At 42.5% G+C, this 22,108-nt stretch overlaps 1 protein-coding gene across 11 annotated transcripts in view; it reads right to left on the bottom strand.

Annotated features, from left to right (window-relative positions):
* Window positions 1-22,108, bottom strand: part of FAT3 (FAT atypical cadherin 3) — a 626,029-nt gene that overhangs the window by 443,384 nt on the left and 160,537 nt on the right. For all 11 annotated transcript variants that reach the window (XM_034408488.3, XM_087894589.1, XM_087894591.1 and 8 more), the window contains exon 2: window positions 15,210-18,518. In XM_034408488.3, the coding sequence (XP_034264379.2) occupies window positions 15,210-18,501 (3,292 nt within the window). In that variant the 5' untranslated portion in view covers window positions 18,502-18,518. The remainder of the gene's footprint in view (window positions 1-15,209; window positions 18,519-22,108) is intronic.

Below are 22,108 nucleotides of genomic sequence, written 5' to 3'. Positions count from 1 at the left end.
CAGCCTGACTCCCTTTATCCGCCACTACAAGTTGGACTCCTTCGCCTCAGCGGACGTGGCATTCAGCCATCGGGTGCTTCAGGCCGTCCATCTTAGCACGGGATCACTAGGCCGGGTTGTTCCCACCCTGTAGGACATGCAGGTTTGGTTGCGAACTGGTAGTAAAGGTAAGTAGAACCCAACCCTGGTAGGAGGATAAAAAAGTGCTAACCAGGGTGTGAGTTGTCCCATTTGATATGTTCCCTGCCTTGGGTTATTCGTAAAAACAATAATCGGGTTACAGATACGTAGATAAAACTCTAACCCTCAACTACAGGCAGTCCTTAGCTTACAACCGTTCATTTCGTGACTGTTTGAAGTTACAACAGCACTGAAAAAAATGACTTATGACCGTTGCAGCATCCCCATGGTCACATGATTTACCTTCGGATGCTTGATAACTGATTCATATTTATGATGGTTGCCGTGTCCTGGGGTCATGTGATCACGTTTTGCAACCTTCTGACAAGCAAAGTCAATGGGGAAGCCAGATTCACTTAACAGCCATGCTACTAATTTTAACAACCGCAGTGATTCACTTAACAAATGTTCCAAGGAAAGTTGTAATATGGGGCAAAATTCACTTAACAAATTTCTCACTTAGCAACATAAATTCTGGGCTCAATTGTGGTTGTACGCTGAAGACTACCTGTATCTATCTATATCAGTGTTTCTCAACCTTGGAAGCTTGAAGATGGGTGGACTTCAACTCCCAGAATCCCCCAGCCAGCAGTTGAAGTCCACCTATCTTCAAGCTACCAAGGTTGAGAAACACTGATATAGATACAGTAGATAGATAAGAATTCTTTATTGGCCAAGTGTGATTAGACACACAAGGAATTTGTCTTGGTGCATACGCTCTCAGTGTACATAAAAGAAAAGATACATTCGTATATGATGCAGATCTTCATTTTATAGGATTACCACACCTATCATGGCCCTCATTTCTTCCCAGGGTTAAACAGTTCCAGTTACTAAGCCTAAACAGCCATAACCAGCAACAATATAATACAATGCTTTGTCTTCGAAATAAATCAAAATCTATAATCACGGATGTTTCTTTCTCTTTGAACACACCTTTTTTTAAAAAAGAAGATAGACGGACCACATCTTTTTAAGTCATGCATTTCCTTAATTCTATCATTTCCACAGATTTCTCACCTTCATCTTGCAAAGGGCAGGCAACTTAATCACACGCTAAATCAAGCATCTTCTTCTGAAGGTACCAGAACTTTCCTAAAAGGCCTGGCAAGCGAGTTACTTTCTCTGATTTATGTGGCAATGATGTAAGTTAATGGGAAGGCTAGCCACACACACAAAAAAATCAAAGCCGGCACTTTCATAAAGTTAGATTTTCTGTTTCTGTTCCTTTTGTTCTAAAGAGAGATAGAGATGAGCCACAGTGGTGCAGTGGTTAGAGTGCAGTACTGCGGGCTATTTCTGCTGACTGCCCGCTGCTTACAATTTGGCAGTTCGAATCTCACCAGGCTCAAGGTTAACTCAGCCTTCCATCCTTCCGAGGTGGGTAAAATGAGGACCCAAATTGTTGACTCTGTAAACCGCTTAGAGAGGGCTGTAAAGCACTGTAAAGTGGTATATAAGTGTAAATGCTATTACTAGACAACTTTTTATAAGTAATGTGACTTATGACCAAAAGTGACTTAAGACCATTTTTCACACTTATCACCGTTGCAGCATCCCCAGGATCACGTGATTTACCTTTGGGTACTTGATAACTGGTTCATATTTATATTTATGATGGTTGCAGTGTCCTTGGGTTATGGGATCCTTTTTTGGATCTCTTAACCTTCTGAGTTGACCTTCTGACAAGCAATGGGGAAGCCACTCATACAAGTTTACGAGTAAAAAGACAACTTTTTACAACCCTGTTTCCCTGAAAATAAGACCCAACCGGAAAATAAGCCCTAGCATGATTTTTCAGGATGCTCATAATATAAGCCCTACCCAAAAATAAGCCCCAGTTAAGTTTGTCAGCAGAGGCGTTTAGTACTGTATTTACCCCAAAATAAGACCTAACTGGAAAATAAGCCATAATGTGTCTTTTGGAGCAAAAATTAATATAAGACCCGATCTTATTTTGTGGAAAACACGGAAGTAATCCTCGATTTACAACCGGTCACTCAACAACCATTCAAAAGTTACAACAGACCAACCGAGAGATACTTATGGACCCAGTTCCAAAGTTGTGACAGGTGCCACACCCCCTCGATGGTCATGTGACTGCATTCTGGCACTCAGCAACCCGGTTTGCTTTTATGACCGTTTGCGGTGTCCCGTGGTCATGTGACCACATAATGGCAATTTTGCTTAAAACTAGTGTTTTATTTGCGATTTCTGGCAGAAATGCCCCATAGCAAGCAATAAGTTCACTTAATGAACGTCATTGTCAGCTTTTCAGAAAAAAACCCAACTCCAAGTAAAAACTCTGAAGCAAGCATTTTTCAAAGTTCTATTTACTAGAATAGGTAAACTGGCACATCTGGGAAAACCCGAATCTGAGAGGTCCAGGTTTTCCCTCAGTAAATCAAAACCCCCAAAACCATCCCCTCACTCCTCAGTTGATCACATGCTCCAATCACCATCCGTCCCATCTCGAGACAGTACTACGACCACTCCTTCTCCAGATGCAGGATCGCCCTGACCTTGACCGACAGGAAGAATACTATTATGTCTACAGACAACCCCTCTACTAAATCCCCCCTCCTACTTTCCCCACACATGAGAAGGTGGCAGCATGGAAGCTTCCGGCCTAATATGGCTTCCAAAGCTGACAGTCATATTCACTTAATAACCACCACAAAAATGTATTAACATATTTTGATAAGGCTTTTAAGGCACTGCCTTCTCCAGCTAATGCCAGCCTAAAATAATTTACATTTAACAATGAGAAGAAAAATTGTGTGCACACATACACCCATTCAGCACTGTAACCTATGCAGATAGTCCTTGACTTATGACCATTCGCTTTTTTTTTTTTAAATTAGATTTATATGCAGCCCTTCTCCGGAGACTCAGGGCAGCTTACAATGCGTTAAGCAATAGCCTTCATACTTTTGTATATTTTATACAAAGTCAGCTTATTGCCCCCACAACTGGGTCCTCAATTTACCTACCTTAGAAAGGATGGAAGGCTGAGTCAACCTTGAGCCTGGGGAGATTCGAACATGCAATAATTGCAGACAACTGAATGTTAATAACAGGCTTAATGATGGTTCAAAGCTACCCCAGCCTTGGAGAAAGTGAACTATGACGTGTACTCACACAAGCATCACATCACACCAACAATCACATGTTCACAATTCGCCATGTTCACATGATCGCGTTTACAACCGTTATAGCATTCTAGGGTCAATGTGATTATGATTTGTGACTTGCAAAAAAAATGCCTTTTGAGGAACCTGGGCCTCCTTAATTTTCTTCAGAGTCCAACAAATTATTTTGCAGATTTCTTTCCATCGTAACCTTGAAACAGAAAAATTGTTTATTTGGATTAAGCATCTTAACGAACCGTTTTTAATTAATTATCAAATGCTGCATGGACTCAAAAGAATTAATCTTTCCCAATTGCATCTAAAGCCCCATTTCCCTTAAAGGAATTTCCACCTGTTTATTACAAAAGAAGGAGACATCATTATTTAAAGCTAGAAGGTAATCAATGATTAAACAATCAGGATGAAATACTTTTAGATCGACCTGAACAATCCCAGCAGAGCTGACTTGAGGTTTTCCTTGCAAATAAAGGAGATAAATTTTGATCCAAATCTACTGACTTTTTTTCCTAACAAACATTAGCAGATCATCAATGTAGGCCCCCTTTGCTGTCATGAATTTCAGTAACAAACGCTTCAGCTGGTTGTCCATGAATAACAATATTGGGAATGGAAAACTTCAAAGGAATGAAATCTAGATTTTCGTCCAAGTAGCATCACGACCTTCGAGCATTGAGACAGAAGAGAAGAACAAGAACCAATGCAAGACACTTCCTGGAATCTCACAAAGCTGTGACAGCTGCCAAGGTAGTTAGTTGTCCACAGGCTTCTTGCTATGCAAAATACACATAGTTGTTCTGACTTGGCTCCCAAACACAACAAACTCTCTGTAGTTAAATCAATGATTCCTTTATTAGGAACGCCAGAAGCTCCAGCAAAAAGTCAGTCTCAGTCTCAGTCTCAGTCTCAGTCTCAGTCTCAGTCTCAGTCTCAGTCTCAGTCTCTCTCTCTCTCTCCCTCCCCTCCCCTCCCCTCCCCCCCTCTCTCTTTCTCATAGGAGGCTAACAAGTCTGATTGGCAGGGAGATGAATAGTTGTCTGCCACACCTATTCATCTCCACTCCCTGCCTTTTATTCCCAGAGATAAGGTGGGGCTTTCATCCCGTAGCAGCGGTGGCTCTTCCATCCCAAGGATCGGCCCATAGATTTCCACTGCTCTCCTCTGCCTTCTGCACATCAGGCACTGGACCCAGCTGTTCCTCCTCTTCCTCATCAGCCACCACCAGACTTGGGGGCTGAGGGCTGATGGACGGCCCAGGCTCCGCCTCTGTCTCTATCTCTGACAGCTCCATTCCCTCTTCCCCCTTGGAGCTCTCAGGTTGTCTTGATGCTGGTCCTTACTCCCACGCCGCCTCCTCATCTGATTTGGCTGCTGGAGAGGCCGGCAGCCAAGAGGCCACAACGGTAGTCCTTGACTTAGAACCACAATTGAGCCCAAAATTGATGTTGCTAAGCGAAACATTTGTTAAGTGAATTTTGCTTCATTTTACCATCTTTCTGGCCACAGTTAAATGAAACTACAGTGTTAACTTAGTAACACGGTTGTTAAGTGAATCTGGCTTCCCTATTGACTTGTCAGAAAGGCACAAAAGGTGAGCACACAATCCTGGGATACTGCAACCGTCCTAAATATGAACCACTTACCAAGCATCTGAATTTTGATCATGTAACCATGGGGATGCCACAAAGGCTGCAAGTGTGAAAACGGTCATATGTCACTTTTTTCATTGCCATTGCAACTATGAACGGTCACTAAATGAACTGTTGTAAGTCGAGGACTACCAAAGTAATAGAACATTTGGCAATGACTATTTTTTTAAAAAATCACTTTCCCTTAGCTCCTTGGGTCTTAGATTTCTAGTGAAAAATATTCTTCACCAGTTAGTTTTTAACTAAGAATTGTCATTGTTAAAATCAAGATGGCACAAAATTAATTCAAGGGGTTAAAATAAAAGAGTCAATTTGCAATTTAAAATTGTGGGGACAAAGTTACTTTTAACAAGTCTTTAACAACAGAAGGGGAGAATCAGAAAGATCACCCAGCTGTAATCATCTAACTTACGTGCCAAAAAAAAATAATAATAAACTCCTAGATTCTTAAGGAAGAAAAAGGGAAAGGGAACATATGCTTAAGGAAGTAACCCTGGCAATTTTCTGAACATTCAGTGCTTCACAAGGATTGAGGGGGAAAAAACTGGCTTATTCCTTTATCTAGTACAATCAAGCTACACAGGCTTCCATTATTTCCAAATAGCTGTAGAACAGGGGTGTCAAACTCAAGGCCCGGGGGCCGAATATGGCCCATGGGGTACTTAGATCTGGCCCGCGGGGCCGCCCTGAAAACAGAGAAGGATTGGCCTGCGGTGCTTCCGCCAGTGAAAACAGAGCTTCGTTTTCACTGGCAGAGGGTTGCAGGAGGGCATGGTAACCGAAAACGGACGTCAAGTGCCCGTTTTCGCTGGCAGAGCACTCGGTCTCCACAGACGCCCTGACAAGAGTGATGCTGAGCTGGCCACGCCCATCATGGCCCCGCCCACCTCGGCCCCTGGAGGTCAAACACAACCCTGATGCGGCCCTCCATAAAATCGTGTTTGACATCCTTGCTGTAGAGATTATGACAGTTGACTTCCTATCTGGAAGATAGCAGGGCTTTGGAAGAATGATACAACATGGGAAGTAACTGTCTTGACAGAATCAAGATGGATGGGTGCATACACACCTGCCAATACGAAATACTGTATGGCTTTATGCAACTAGCATATTAAACTAGCAGCCCTTACGATGGGCTAATATGTTTAACAGAAATGATTACTGCAGCCCTTGGTCTGTAACAGCAAGCGCAGTAAAATATTGCTTTCCTTTTTTTCTTTTATTTATTTCCTCTTCCCATTTTTGCTTAGCTGCACAAGTTTCCAGGAATCGTATAAACATGCCAGAGTCAAGGTCAGTTCTAAAGAGTTCCACAGAGCCACACATAAAACACATAGATCTCTCTTCTTAACAATTAATCCGAGCCAGTGACTTTTACAGCTGATTTATTGCCCAATTGGGTTTTAAGGCTGCCACTATCTTAAAAGAAATTCTCCCATCATTTCTGACCATTAAGCGCGCGGTTATATCTTCCCTTGGAATGAATGTGCAATTACCGGAGTGGTATAGATCAGAGGTGGGTTTCAGCGGGTTCTGATCAATTCTGGAGAACCGGTAGCGGAAATTTTGAGTAGTTCGGAGAACCGGTAAATACCACCTCTGGCTGGCCCCGCCTCCATCGATGCTTCCCGAGTTCCAGCTGATCGGAAGGAAATGGGGATTTTGCAGTAACCTTCTCCTGGAGTGGGGAGGAAATGGAGATTTTACAGTATCCTTCCCCTGCCACTCCCACCAAGCCACGCCCACCAAGCCACACCCACAGAACCGGTAGTAAAAATTTTTGAAACCCACCACTGATATAGATATATTCTAGAATCCACTCTCCATTTGCTCAAGGAATGTGTGAAAACTGACCTGAAGGAAACATTGTCCAGAATCTTTGTTTGTTTATTTATTTGTTTGTTTGTTTGTTTGTTTGTTTGTTTGATTTATATGCCGCCCTTCTCCGGAGACTCAGGGCAGCTTACAATGCATTAAGCAATAGCCATACTTTTGTATATACCTGCTTAGTAGGGATTTTTGGACCCCCAAGTGGTGTTCTATTTCATACAAAGTCAGCTTATTGCCCCCTCATTTTACCTACCTCGGAAGGATGGAAGGCTGAGTCAATCTTGAGCCTGGTGAGAATTGAACTTGCAGTAATTGCAGGCAGCTGGCAGCTAAATACTACTTTTACAGTAGTTTAGTCCACTGCGCCACCAGACTTCCAAGACTGATTTTTTTTTTTTTTAATTTCAGTCTTCCAACAAATGCCATGTCTTGTCAAAACTACAAGCCCTGTAGTTTAGAACCAACGGACAACGTTTCTTCAAGAATTTATTTTCAGATATCAGAAAGTGTCAAGAGCGTGAACTTGAGAATCGTTGAGTCTAAACACTGAGCTACAGATGTTGGATGGATGACAAACAATAGAGCAGAAAGGCCTCTTGGGTTGATAATCAGTAAATGGGCAGGATTGTATTTCAAGAAATATTTTGCATTGCAGTGTTTCTCCTGCTTGGCAACTTTAAGCTGTGTGGACTTCAACTCCCAGAATGCATGTGGCCAGGGGTATTCCGGGAGTTGAAATCCACACACATCTTAAAAATGAAAAGGCTGAGTAATTTGCTCTAATGCAGCGGTGTCAAACTCAAGGCCCGGGAGCCGGATCTGGCCCGCATGGTGCTTAGATCTGGTCTGTGGGACCATCCTAGAAACAGTGAAGGACCGGCCCGCAATGCCTCTGCCAGCAAAAACGGAGCTCAGGAACCCATTTTCGTTGGCAGAGTGCTTGGGCCACCACAGGTGCCCCCAACACAAATGACGTTGACCTGCGCCCCCCCTGGCCAGACACCCCTGCCCGCCACCCTGAAGTCAAACACAACCCTGATGTGGCCCTCAATGAAATCGAGTTTGACACCCCTGCTCTAGTGCAATCCTGTTTAATCTCCAATCCTATTTCCTATTTTATGTAAAGCTATCTCCTATTTGAGACCCTCTTCATTAAAACATGAGGCAGAGCAACAGAAATGGGAAAGGGTATTACTTGTAAGACTGATGTCAACCCTACTATATAGACCAGACCAGGAAATCAACTCCATATAAAGGCTAATAGAATTTTTGCTGGAACTGGATACAATTTGCTTGTGTTGTACCTAAAAATAAGGAGAAATTCTCTGAGTGTAAAACAGGGTGGATTTGATTTAAATCGAGTTGATTTAAATCACAATTTAAATCATGATTTAAATCACTAGTAAAAAGGCTTGATTTAAATCAACTTGATTTAAATCATAATTTTTAAAGAGCAACTGTCATCTCTGCTACTCCTTTGACCCACCGATAGTCCCAGTGTTGCAGAATATACAGCCTCATGCTACATAACTAAGCTCCATTTCATGCTGAATAAACTAAATTATTTATGCATCTTAAATAGAAAACTATCTTACCATAGATTTTTATCCCAAAAGTTTTTTATTAAAATAAATTCGATAAAAACCAAAAAATCTGATTTAAATCAAAAAAATCCAATTTAAATCAAAAAAATCTGATTTTTTTTATTATTTTTTTTAAAAAATCATTGATTTTTATCCACCCTGGTGTAAAACCATCAGAAGCTTTGCCTTCAGAAGTTGTGGGTGCTCCATCACGGGAGGTTTTTAAGAAGAAATTGGACAATCGCTTGTCTGAAATGGTATAGGGCAGTGATTGCTAAACTTTTTGCCATTGCGTGCCAAAAGCGAAGAGAGCAGGGGGGGGGTGTCATACGCACGCATGCCCACACCCATAATTCAATGCGCGCCACTCCCCCATGCATGTGTGCACAATCCCCCATGCTCCCCCCACTTTTGGCATGCAATGGCACAGTGGGCCCGTTAGGCCCATTTTTCGCCCTCCCCAGGCTCCAGAGCCGTTCTAGGAGCCTTGGGAGGGTGAAAACGGCCTTCCCCATCCCCCCAGAGGCCCTCTGGAGGCCAGAAACAGCTTGTTTCCCAACTTCCGGTGGGTCCAGAAGGCCCGAAAATCAGCTGGCCGGCGTGTGCATGCATGCCGGAGATGAGCTAGGGCAACGCTCACATGCCCACCGATATGGCACAGGTGGCACGCGTGCCGTAAGTTCGCCATCATGGGTATAGGGTTTCGTGCTTGAGCAAGGGGTTGGACAAGAAGATCTCCAAAGTTCCTTCTAACTCTGCTATTCTTTTAAGGTTCTTGCATATCTCCGTCAATCATCATCATCTTCCTTACTCTCTACAGTTACAGATTTTACAAAGCCCGGTCTTGTGATCCTCACACTTCAAAAAGCAGCGTGACAGCAAGACGTCGCCAGTTAGCAAATGGGCAGGATGGCATAGGAGACTGTCCTTCAAAGATTTTGATTCACAGCAATGGAGTCCAAAAGGTTAATAGTGGGGTGTTGATGGGCAAGGCACCTATATAGACTATAAATAAGTATAATGTAAGAAGATTTCTTGAGAGGGAAGTCAAAGAGAAATTTAAAAGCGTATTTTGAAGACATCTTTACATATCTACTCAAAGCCAAAGGCAGTGGAGCACAACATTAGGTTTCTCCCACAGATCATTCCCAGTAACCTTCCAAAGACATAGTATTGATGGCCATAAAGTTAATTTATATCCATAATAACCATTACCCATTAATGGCCTTATTTTCACAATGTCTTGTATGAAGAAGTTTTTTTTTCTTTCTTCCCTTTCCTCAATTTCTCTCCCCTGAAGTTTCTTTGGGGAATTCCCGGTTCCAATATTTAATAGAAGGAATAACTCACTCATCATCAATTCCCACTCTGTGTAATCTCTAGCACACTCTTGCTGAGAAAGAAGCTATGTGTGTGTGTGTGTGTGTGTTTCCCTGTGTATGTGTTTTGTTTTCAATTGAGGAAATTCATGTTTGTTATGATGCCAATTTACAGGCAGTTTATTCATTTCCTAAACGCAATCCTGTTGACATTTCTCTCCAACAGAAAGTACACTTACAGAGGTTTTTTGTTTTTAATATCCCCTGATTTTTTAAAACTCTGATTTGGGATAATTGAGAAAATAATGGGTCCCAGGTTGTGTATTAATCCAGTGGTGAAATCCAATTTTTTTTTTACTACCGGTTCTGTGGGCGTGGCTTGGTGGGTGTGGTTTGGTGTGGCTTGGTGGGCATGGCAGGGGAAGGATACTGCAAAAACTCCATTCCCACCCCACTCCAGGGGAAGGATACTGCAAAATCCCAATTCTCCCCCCCCCCACACTCCTGGGGGAAGGATATTGAAAAATCTCCATTCCCATCCCACTCGGGGGGCCAGCCAGAGGTGGTATTTCTCCAAACTATTCAAAATTTCCACTACCGGTTCTCCGAACTGCTCAAAATTTCCGCTACTGGTTCTCCAGAACCTGTTAGAACCTGCTGGATTTCATCCCTGTATTAATCCTTAAACTCAAGAGTTCCTCAAGTTGTTAAATCTTCTCAGGCATTCTAGTTGTTTTTTTCTACTCCTTTTCCAGATTCACACGATATATATGAATATGGACAGACAGTCCTCGGCTTATAACCATTTGTTTAATACTGTTCAAAGTTATAACGGCAGTGAAAAAAGTGACTTATAACCATTTTTCATACTGACGACAGTTGCAGCATGCCAGCAGTTCCATGATCAAAATTCAGAAGCTTGACAACTGGTTCATAGTTATGACAGGTTGCGGTGTCCCACGGTCATAAGATCATCTTTTGCGACCTTCTGACAAACAGAGCCAGATTCACTTAACAACCATGTGACTAATTGATAACTGCAATGATTCACTTAATAATTGTGGCAAGAAAGCCCATACGGCAAAACTCACTGAACAGCTTGTTTCGCATAGCAACGAATAGTTTGGGCTCAGTTGCAGTCGTAAATCGAGAACTACCAGCACTGCATTATGTATATGTAAATACTTCTTGAAAGCGTTCTCAATATGACACATTTCCATTCTAACCATCACTGGATTTCAAATGCAGAAGCCTTTGTACGGTTTTGTCATCCCAAAGTTAAATTCTTGGACGGTGTACATTCAAACTCTGCTGCCGTTACAGAATCCAAGTTTCAACACAGTCTCTCAAAGAAGATTTATATGTTTTTAATGCTTTATTTAAATAAACCAATCCCTGGAGTATGTACAACTGTCTGGCTTTCATAAACAGCTTTGAATACTGGTGTCCGATTGAGATGGCCAAAACAGAGACTTCTCGTGTTTGAGAAAATTGAGATGGCCAAAACAGACTTCTGATGTTTGAGGAAATTGAGATGGCCAAAATAGAGACTTCTTGTACTTTCCAGCCAAAGAGAAAAATTATAGCCCTTTGGAGAACTGAATGCATCTCCACCACCAAGCATATTGACCCCCCCAATCTACTTCTCTATTGAAGAAATATGTTCTAGGCCATATTAACCCCTGTTTTCCAAACAGTACATTGAACCTTTTTAATAGTGTAATTCCTGATTTTAATGTTTGTTCCATGTTGCTTTAAAATAATTCTCCATGAAGAACACATAAGAATTCAGCAACTGCCCACTCCCATAATTCAATGCACCCCGCCCCCATGCACGTGACCCCCCCGGTGTGTCCTCCCCACTTTTAGCACGCGATAGCACAGTGGGCCCGGTAGGCCCATTTTTCACCCTCCCCAGGATCCAGAGGCTTTCTAAGAGGCTGGGGAGGGCGAAAACTGCCTTCCCCACCCTACCGGAGGCCCTCTGCAGGCCAGAAACAGCCCATTTCCCAATTTCCGGTGGGACCAGAAGGCCCAAAAATCAGCTGGCCGGCGCACACATGCACGCTGGAGCTGAGCTATGGTAGTGCTCGCGTGCCCACTGATATAGCTCCATGTGCCACCTGTGGCACCCGTGCCATAGGTTCGCCATCATGGCTATATACAGTATAATCTGAGGTATCAGCTTGCCTAATGGCTGTAGAAAAGGATAGGAAATTAAAATGCGGCTGAATGTTTTGGCTATGCAGATTTCTTAACACAACCACCAAAGGATGATAGATGCAAAAGCAATTGGACTTTCCTGTTTTTCTTGATGTTTTGCTTCTGATCCAAGAAGTGGCTTTACTCCCAAGTCGACCCTGCTTTCTTAGTTGTTCTTGTCTTCTGGCAGCTCTGCGCATGTGCATACTGGGAACAGGCTCCAGCTGTTCCTCTGCCTCACTGCTGTCTAGCTCCCTCTCTGCCTCCGATGCACAGCCCTTGTCCAAGCTGTCCCCAGCCCCCAGGACTGGCCCATGTTCCTTCCCAACCTCATCACTGTCCAACTCTGCTGCCAGCTCCATTGGCCCCCGGTGGGCCACAACAATGTTGTGGTGCTTTATAGGACCTAAACAAATTTTCCACGTGCTTTTCGTAGTCATCTGCCTTGCTGTTCTCAAAGTGAAGATAAATTTATACACTTCCATGTGGTACCATTTTCATTGTTCTACTGTACTTTGTCAAGAAGTTACGAGGCATCATGATCGTTAGACACCTTCCTCCCTTGTAGGCAACTATACTTGGCTGTGTATAAATCTTTATGGTGAAATATCTTGAAAACTTTAACCAACCAGCACCTTTATCACCTGTTTTTCTAATTCATCTAATCAAAATATGTAAAATGAACACATTTTATCTCGGAGGTCGATGATTTTCCAAAAAGTTGCCAAGCAGTATTCTCAGAAAGAGTACTAACAACCAGATGACTGAAAGGAATATACATCCTTCCATTCAGTCAGAACTGAAGAAGGGAAACGTCTTCTAGCAAAACATCCAACTGCTTTTTGAAAGAAAGCACTTTTGAAACAACCATGATCTGGACACAACAGAGAATCTCCACAAACATAAAGAATGGTAGAGTTCCACAATATCACATCACTCACAAAAGCTAATCGGTAAGATTTAGTAGTTGTGAAGATGGATTATCGGTCAGAAGTGTCAACATCTGCAAAATGATAGACAAAGCATCACGATCCAAAACCTGCCTTTTTGTAGCTAAAAATCACAACACTAGAAACGCTTTTCTTCTTGAAGTCTGGGGAAAGTGCGGGCCTGTGAATCTTCCCTATTTCCCAAGAGACACAACTGAATTTCCCAGTGAGAACCGACATGCGAAAAGTCTTCCTGTTTTTAAAAGCTTTCAATCATTTCTTTGGCATCAAAGAAGACAGTAAGAGCAACGAGATATAATGAATTTGTGCCCTCTGTTCCCTTGTAGACTTAGGGCAGAGCTTAATGCAAAGCTAGCCCTTAATGAAATTTCTTCGAAATGCAAAGTAATGACTTCTAATTTCCTCACTTAATCTAATGTTACAGCTACTCCATTAATGTCACCACCTATTAGATACTTAACAGCCAGCTTGTTTAGCTGCAATTTTATCGTATGGATGCATATTCTGACTCTTCCCTTTCCTGATTTGGATAATGTTCAGTAATGGCAGTGGGGAACAGCCGTAATTTAAATATCTGAAAAGCCTTCAAACCCTTAATCCCCTCTGGAAAATGAGAATGTTTAATGTCTTTTGCATTTAAAAAAAAAACAAAAAAAACCTGAAACAAGCATAAAGTTCGTACGCCTAGCTTGTTTCTATGCTTAATTCTAGTTTAATCAGTGCTGACTCTGAATTACCATATTCCCGTTCTGTATATTTTATTGGCTATTATTTTTTTTTTAAAAAAAAAAAACCAGCTCCTCCTGTAACATAATAAAGAACAATGCACCCACCAAGGTAATCATCTTTTCTCCATCAATCTGACAATCCACTTTGCACTTCTAATTTTGCTGTATCAGAATTCATGTTTCTGATGGGGTCAAGAGTGTACAGACGGTCTAACAGGCTGGGCGGCATAATTTACAGTTGTCATCCCATAATACCCCGTGCTAATGGAATCACACAAGAGGCACCATTCGCTTCCTACTCCGAACGGAGCAATGGCAAAGGGGAAGGCTTGCAATTCTGTGGCTCTCTTGGGGCAGATGTAACCGAACAGTCAATCACTGTCGTTACAATTGGAAAATATAGGCGGTTAGAAACTTAACTGATGCTTCCATCCACCAACACCTAGTTTTTGCATGGTATCACCCAAAAAGAGAGACACGTTTGCAAATACATATCTAGGCATTCGGTTCCATACGTGCAATCTGTATTCAAACATATTATTATTATTTATTGAATTTATATTGCTGCCTATTCGCCCATGGCAACTCAAGGCGGCTTACAAAATATAAAACCACATTTAAAAACAGTAAAATAATAAAAATAATTTTAAAAAAATCAAATAAATTAATGTAATAAAATCACCCCCCAGCCCAGCGACAGCAGATCATATGAGCCATTTAATGGGTTTCATCCCACTCTGGGTTCCCCAGGCCCGCTAGGTCTTCAGCGTCTTTCGGAAGAGTATTAGAGTGGGGGCCGTTCTAATCTCTGGGGAGGATGATGTTCCAGAGAGAGGGAGCCACCATGGAGAAGGCCCTTCTTTTGGGTCCCACCAGGTGTATCTCCCTCAGGGATGGAACCCTCAGCATTCCCTGCCTCCCCGCTTTGATGGATCGGGTAGATGTGACCGGCAAGAGTCGGTCCCTCAGATAACCTGGATATACTTATCCCCTAGAGATATTTCCAATTCAGTCATATCAAGAGACCCTTATATTAATTGCCAATTTAAGGGTGATATTGCCCCTTCGTAGTCCTTGACTTACACCCATTCGTTTAGTGACTGTTCAAAGTTACAACAGCATTGGAAAAAGTGACTTATGACCATTTTTTACTCTTAAAGACAGTTACACCATCCACACGGTTATGTGATTAAAAATTCAGACCCCTGGCAACTGGCATGTACTTATTACAGTTGCAGTGTCCTGGTGTCACGTGATAACCTTTCTCTGACCTTCTCACAAGGAAGCCAATTCATTTAACAACCGTGTTAATAACTTAATAACTGCAGTGGTTTACAACAAAGAAAAGTTGTAAAATGGGGCAAAACCCCCCTTAACAAATGTCTCACTTAGCGATGGAAAATTTGGGCTCGACTGTGGTCATAAGTCAAGGACTACCTATGCTTGCCCCCTAGAGATATTTCCAAATTCAGTCGTATCAAGGGTCTCCTGTATTAACTCCCAATTAAAGGTGACAATGCCACTTCCGTCATTATGCGGGATGGTCAGAAATCACAACTCTGGCTCTGACGAAGCACCCTTACATATACATTGCAGAGAGAGAAGAAGGATCCACCTACCCGTTTCTTCATCTATGTTAAAACGTCCAAGTCCACTGCCATCACGGATGGAATACTGGATCTCGCCGTCTCTGCCGGTGTCATCATCCCTAGCATTGACTTGCAAAACACTTGTGCCGATGCGGGAGTTTTCCTTCACGGAGCCAATCACCACAAAGTCAGAAAAATAAGGTGTGTAGAGATTTTCATTCACATCCACCACTTCGATTTCCACAAAGGACACCGAGGATAAGGAAACGGGGCGCCCCTTATCCTTGGCTCGTACGGTCAAATTGTAGAACTGCTGCTTCTCGTAATCGAGTTCTTTGCTGAGCCGGATGGCCCCGCTGGATTTGTCTATTTCAAATCTCCCGTTGTAATCGTTCACCAAAGAGTAACGCACTTGTCCCCCGAGACCAAGATCCGGATCTTGGGTTTCAAGCCAAGCAATGACTGTACCAACTGGTAAATCTTCCAAGACTTTCACGCTATAGCTAGGTGGGATGAAAACCGGAGCACAATCATTGACATCATCCAAAAACACCTTTAAGGGAACGACAGAAAACTGCTGGTGTCCATTCTCTGCTCTGTCTCTTGCTTCTATCTTTAATGTAAAATTTGCCTTGGCTTCCCTATCCAAATGATCCCCCACATAAATGATCCCTGTGGAGCTATTGATTACAAATTGCCGTGTGTCTGTCAAGATAGAATAAACCACTTCTCCATTTACTCCCAGATCTCGGTCCCTGGCTTCCACCTGGATAATCTCCACACCGATACTTGTACTTTCCAAAATATTAACCGTGTAACTTTCCTGCAAAAATACAGGCTTGTTATCATTGGCATCTTCAACGGTGACAGTAAGTAATCTCCATGTGGCTTTCTGGGGGTTGCCCAAGTCATAAATGGTAATATTAAGAAGATACAGTTCTGTCTTTTCACGATCCAGCGCCATAAGGACCTTCAGCAGACCCGTCTCCATTTCAAGATTGAAACAGCTGTCGGTGTTACCGGATGATATGGTGTAGAGGACCTTCCCGTTAAATCCAGAATCAGCATCGTAGGCCTTGATTCGATGTATGGTAGCACCAACAGGGAGATCTTCTCTGACTGACAAATCCGAGGGAAAGGATTTATCAAAATGCGGGGCCTGCCTATTCACAGAATAAAAATCAAGAAAGCCATCTTCAGAATTAAGTTTGACATTGGCTTTGGCCTTTTTCAGCAGCTTCTCTGCCAGCCTCTGAGCGACCCTGGTCTCTCTGCAGCTGAAGGTCTTGGAAGAAACCTTTCCGTGAACTACTGAAATGTTGACAAACATAGAGTCCGCAAAATATTCCCCGTCGGTTGCCGTGATCCGAAGTCCAAAATTACTAGCCTTGATGCCAGCACCAGCAAGAGACTTTTTAAGCTGTAGAACTCCCGAGTCTGGATTCAGGTAAAAAAAACCCAATTCGTTACCTGAAATAATTTTGTATTTCACCAGCTCCAGCTCGTCGATATCTATAGCAGAGACAGCTGTGATATGCCCACCGACGGGAAAATCTGACGAGATGACTCCTTGACAAGCCACCTTCTCAAAGAGTGGCTTGTTGTCGTTCACGTTGCCTATGACGATGGTGACATTTACCTCACTTTCATGGCGGTAAGGGGAACCCCAATCCGAAGCCCTCACAATAAACCGGTAACTCTCTGGGGAAGACTCAAAATCCAGTTCTTCGGACGTGCTAATAACCCCAGTAAACTGGTTGATGGAAAAGGGGAGTGAATTTAAACTAGCAATACTGTACGTGATGTAGCCATTTTCCCCACGATCTTTGTCAAAGGCAGAAATCGATAGAATATTAGTCCCCACAGGGACGCTTTCATTGATATAGGAGCTGTACAAAGGCTGGGTGAACTCTGGAATATGGTCATTGGCATCTTCAATTCTCACAGCCACAGGTGCTTTTAAGTCCCCTTCTTTATTTGTGACTTCCAAATCATACAATTCCTTGTCAACAATTTTTAAAGGAAGTGCTGTGGTAAGCAGCCCTGTTTTGGGATTTATCTTAAAATATTGCGCATCTTCGCTGAGGGTTAATTTGTATTCTTCTCCCTGGGTTTCTGGGGTTAATTTAACGATGGCAACAACTACTCCAGGAGGAGAGAATTCACTGATAGCTACATCGTAACTTTCCTTTTCAAATTTGACCGGATTTTTCTCTTTCTTAGGGCTGGCAATATGGACCAGTTTCATAGCTGAGAACTTCTGAGGAGACCCCTTGTCTTTGGCTTGTAAAGTGAGATTGTAACCATAGGGGAAAGCGTCCCAATCAAGGGACTTCTTTTCTTTGATTTTGTACTCATTCAACCATCTCCCCTCCTTGACCAACTGAAAGTACTCCAAGGGATCTCCAGCAACAATAGAAAGGGATTCAATTTCACCATTGGAACCTTCATCTAGATCATCAACGTTAACTACAGCATACGTAGACTCCTTATCCAAAGGGAAGGGGACATGCGTCACTACATTAATAGTTGGGGCGTGCTCATTTATACGTTCAATATGAATGTAAAGTTTGGCGGTGCTGCTTACTCCATTGTTACCATACAGCTTCATCCCTCGGTCCACAGCCAGAACTTCCAAGTCATAGCGGTTCTTCTCGTCGTAGTTTAACCTGCCACTTAAGGAGATAACTCCGCTGGTGGGATGGACTGAGAACAGATCAACTTTATTTTTAAAGTAGTAATAGAATTCGCCATTCGAACCAATATCAGCGTCCGTTGCGGTGACCTGCGCAATACTAGTCCTCAAAGGTGTGCTTTCAGGTATTGTTACAGAATAGGTAGTGGGTGAAAATAAAGGTCGTAAATCATTCATGTCCAAAACCTGTATGTTCACTTTTGTCCAAGCTTCCAAGTCTTCTCCCCGGACAGAACCTTTTATTACCAATAAATAATTGTCTTGGATTTCTCGATTCAGTATGGCAGAATTCCCCCCTTTAGTTCTTATCCTAAGGAAACAAAAATCAGCTATTGCCACTTCCTCTGTTTTGAAGAAACCTTCATCATCGCCAGACACAATCCTGTACTTGATGTCCCAAGAGAAGTCAGCCATCGCGATGCCCATTCTGCTTTGGCTGTTCAAGTAAGTCCGTGCTGCTGAGTTTTCGTACACCGTGGTGTTGTAAATGGAATGTGTGAAGTGGAAGCCCAGTGGTAAACTCCCTTGAAGGCCATGACAGATGTTACCCAAAAGCTGAACAAGCAGGAAGACGAGGCCAGAAGCAGGGGCCAAAGGATATGACCAGTGGCCCATATTCTTCTCCATCACATCATTCTTTCATCCTTTAAAAATAAACAAAAAGATGACATTGATTAGCAAGAAACTATGGTTTGACCTATATATATATACATATAGACATGGAATCAGTCTGGCTTTTCAAATCATCCACCAAATTCTAATCTATATCCACCATGCTGAAAGTTACCCATCAGTCAGAAAGAAGTTTTACAATTCTCAAATTACAATTGTTTATAAACCATTCATATATATGAGTTAGGCAGCTATTTAAAAAATGGATGGATGGATGGATGGATGGGCAGACAAACAAAAGAATCGATGTGTTTTTATAGCCTCAGACCAGTAGTAAAAATACATGAGAATACCTGATAGGTGGACAAATACAACTGGTAAGCTATAATCAGTAACCTATTTTAGCATTTCACCAAGTTCTACAGCAGTATTAAAAAATTATGGATTGCCTTACAGAAGTCTGTAAGAATTTGACCAACCAATAGATTATGCACCAAATGCAACCTTTAAGCTCTCTGTTGTAAATAAAATTTCTATTAGGAACTTCAAGTTCACCTCAAGTTAAAATCCTCAGTGCAGCTTTCGGAGCCATGTGGCATCCCAGCTGAATAATTGAAATCTTACAAAGATCACACATCAGATGTGACCAACGAACACCGCTGAAAATATTTCCTTTTCCTTCCTTCCTTCCTTCCTTCCTTCCTTCCTTCCTTCCTTCCTTCCTTCCTTCCTTCCTTATAGCCACCCATCTCACTCATTGACTCTGAGTGGCTTACAATTCCTTTCAATTACAATGTCCTATAAATCTATTTGGCTTTTTATTTTTGTTTTTGTTTTTGCCATGGAACACACAAGTTTGTAACAATATGAATTGGGAAAACGAAATTTCACACTACGAATAAATTTCAAATGATTATCAAATTACTATTAACAGCACTGTGGTTGATCATCTGCTATAGGAACACCTTTCCTAGGGGAAAAGGTGAGCTCAAAACAGGGGAAGAAATAAATCAGGAACTAGCTAAACATTAGTATAACATTCCACAAGATAATCAAAATCTTGAAAACAACGTTTAGATTAAACACTGTTCTTGGATCGCCTTCTCCCTCCTTCTACCCTCCACCTCTGAATTCTTGGCTTGCAAACTTGTCAACTCGGATTCTTGGATGTAATGTGAGTCAGCTTTGTGTCTTCCTGCTTAGCTGGTAGGAAATTTAATGAGATTAGAGGTAGTAACCAATCATAAAAGGACTGAGTGAAAATGAACCAAAATCGCTCAGTAAATATGCCTCCCTTCAGAAACAAAGAACTCAAAGGAATGTGATGGTTTCAAGTGGAAGATTAAGAGTGTGATTACTTGTGTGTGGTTTGGACACACCTAAGAAGGAAAACTACACAGAACTGCAGTGATTGGCTTACAAAAGCAGGAGGGGGAAAAGAGGGGAGAAAGGAGATTTGTTTCGAGCAGTCGGATCAACTGAAAAATGGAACTAGTCAAGGTGACTTTTAATTACACGTAGTGATTCCCCGACAATAGCTACTACTAGCACTCCTGGAGAATTAAGTAAACCCTGCTGCCATTCACCTTGTAAATGCAAATTTCCTGAGCCCAAGACAAATACTTCATTACCATATTGATGAAATGTAGGATTTTCTGCATGTCTTGGCAGAGCGGTGGCATGCAACTGGACCAACCGTTACGAGAAATGCACAGAGACAAAAGAGGAAAGAAATCAAGAAGCTGGACACGCGAGAGTAGTAAACAAAAGCCAGTTTTCAGATGATGATATGGACCTTCCTGCCCAAAATCGAAAAATTGTCTCAATTAGTGCTTAATGGCTTGAGAAGCAACATGTATCAAAGAATCCCTCTGCTATTTTTTCTCTTTTTAAAATGTTTTTGTAACAGACCAAGAGTTTACCAAATCATCCACAGTGAAGTCTATAAATTTGTACGGTACAGGGGGGTTCATTTAGGGGGGTTCCGTTTGCCTGTCCGTTACATTGCAAATGATGTCACTTCTGGCGACTTATCTCACTTGTGTAGACCCCATCACGGTGCAAACGCCATAAATGATGTAATTTACAGCCATTGGCGTCATTTGCAAGCATGATGCATACCCAAGCAATGCAAATTGTCACAAAGGATGAATTTGCATTCTTTACTTAATGGCATAGTTACACGAATGACTCAAATCAATGCGTACTTCAAAAAAGATAACATAAATGTAACTGACTCATGCATATACTTTAAGATACAGGAGAACTACCTACAATTTTGGGAGGCTCTCCAGACATCAATCGGGTCCCATTGCATCTCTACTTCCCTAAACCAGGGCAAGTGAAATTAAGTTTTTCACTTCGTTGGACCAGTATTGGTTTCTGAATCATTGAGTCAGAAGAAACGACCTCTTTTTCCTTCAGAGCATATCCCTTAATAAGGTTTTTCAACTTCCATGGGAAGTATGACCTTTCCGGGTTGGCAGGCTATAACAGAGTTCCCCAACCTTTCCGGGTTGGCGGTCTGGAGTGGGGGAGTGGGGGAGGAAAGAGGTGATGGTTTTGTGGGAGGGGCAGGTGTGCGCGAGCACCCGTTGCTCGTGCAACTAGGGTTGAGAGTGCCTACGACGCTCATGCAAGTTGGGTCGCGAATGCCCATGTGAGTGAAGCCGTGAGCGCTTGTGCAAGTGGAGCTGTGAGCCCACACGAGTAGAGCCCTGAGCACCCGCAATGCTTGTGTGAGGCCCTGAGCGCCCACAACCCTCATGTGAGTGGAGCCCCGAGTGCCTGCAACACTCGCAAGTGGAGCCTCGAGCACTCGTGACACTCGTGTGAGTAGTGCCACGAGGCTCTGCAACACGCAAGTGAAGCTGTGCGTGTGCACGTGCACCAGCCGGCCACACACGTGGCCTGGTTGCAAATAGGCCATGGACCAGTAGTGGGCAACAGCCCACAGGTTGGGGACCCCGGGCTAAAATACCAAAATCTCAGAAGCTGACAATATTTTCATACCCTTCTTCTTAAACAGATGAGAATTAAAGTGGAGCCACTTAAGTTTCTTTCTTATGTTCTCTTTTTTTCCTTCTTTAATTCATGTCTTCTCCAAATTCATATTTGTGATTTTGTCTATGTAGCAATGCCAACAGAGTGGGCAGTGCTGACTTTTTAGCTCGTTGTTTAATTCTGGGGTGTAGCAAAGTTAATAGAGAAAATGTAGAGGTGCCGCAAAATTATTTTAAGCCTCAATTTGCTTTAAAAGGGGGGGGGGCATGTTAGCAGAAATGGCTGCTTTGCTGCCACCAAATTTTATTTATTTATTGAGAGGTAGAAGAATTTAGGAGACCAAATTGCAGTCCACAATTTGGAGAGAGTAACTGGTACTCAGGACAAGTCTTACTGGGCGAGACACTCCTAATTAAGTATAAAAGCTTATTCTTAGAAAAATAGTTTTTACCAACTCTTACTTGCAACAAGGCCACCAAATGAGAAGAGATGACTCATTGGAAAAGACCCTGAAGCTGGGAAAGGTTGAAGGCAAAAGGAGAAGGGGACGGGAGAGAATGAGATGGTTAGATAGGGTCATCGACGCTATGAACATGAGCTAACTCCGAGAGACAGCGGA

The sequence above is a fragment of the Pantherophis guttatus genome, chromosome 5, assembly GCF_059756535.1.
Source record: "Pantherophis guttatus breed Tessera chromosome 5, ASM5975653v1, whole genome shotgun sequence".
NCBI classification, from domain to species: Eukaryota; Metazoa; Chordata; class Lepidosauria; order Squamata; family Colubridae; genus Pantherophis; species Pantherophis guttatus.
This window is presented reverse-complemented; position numbering and strand designations above follow the sequence as displayed.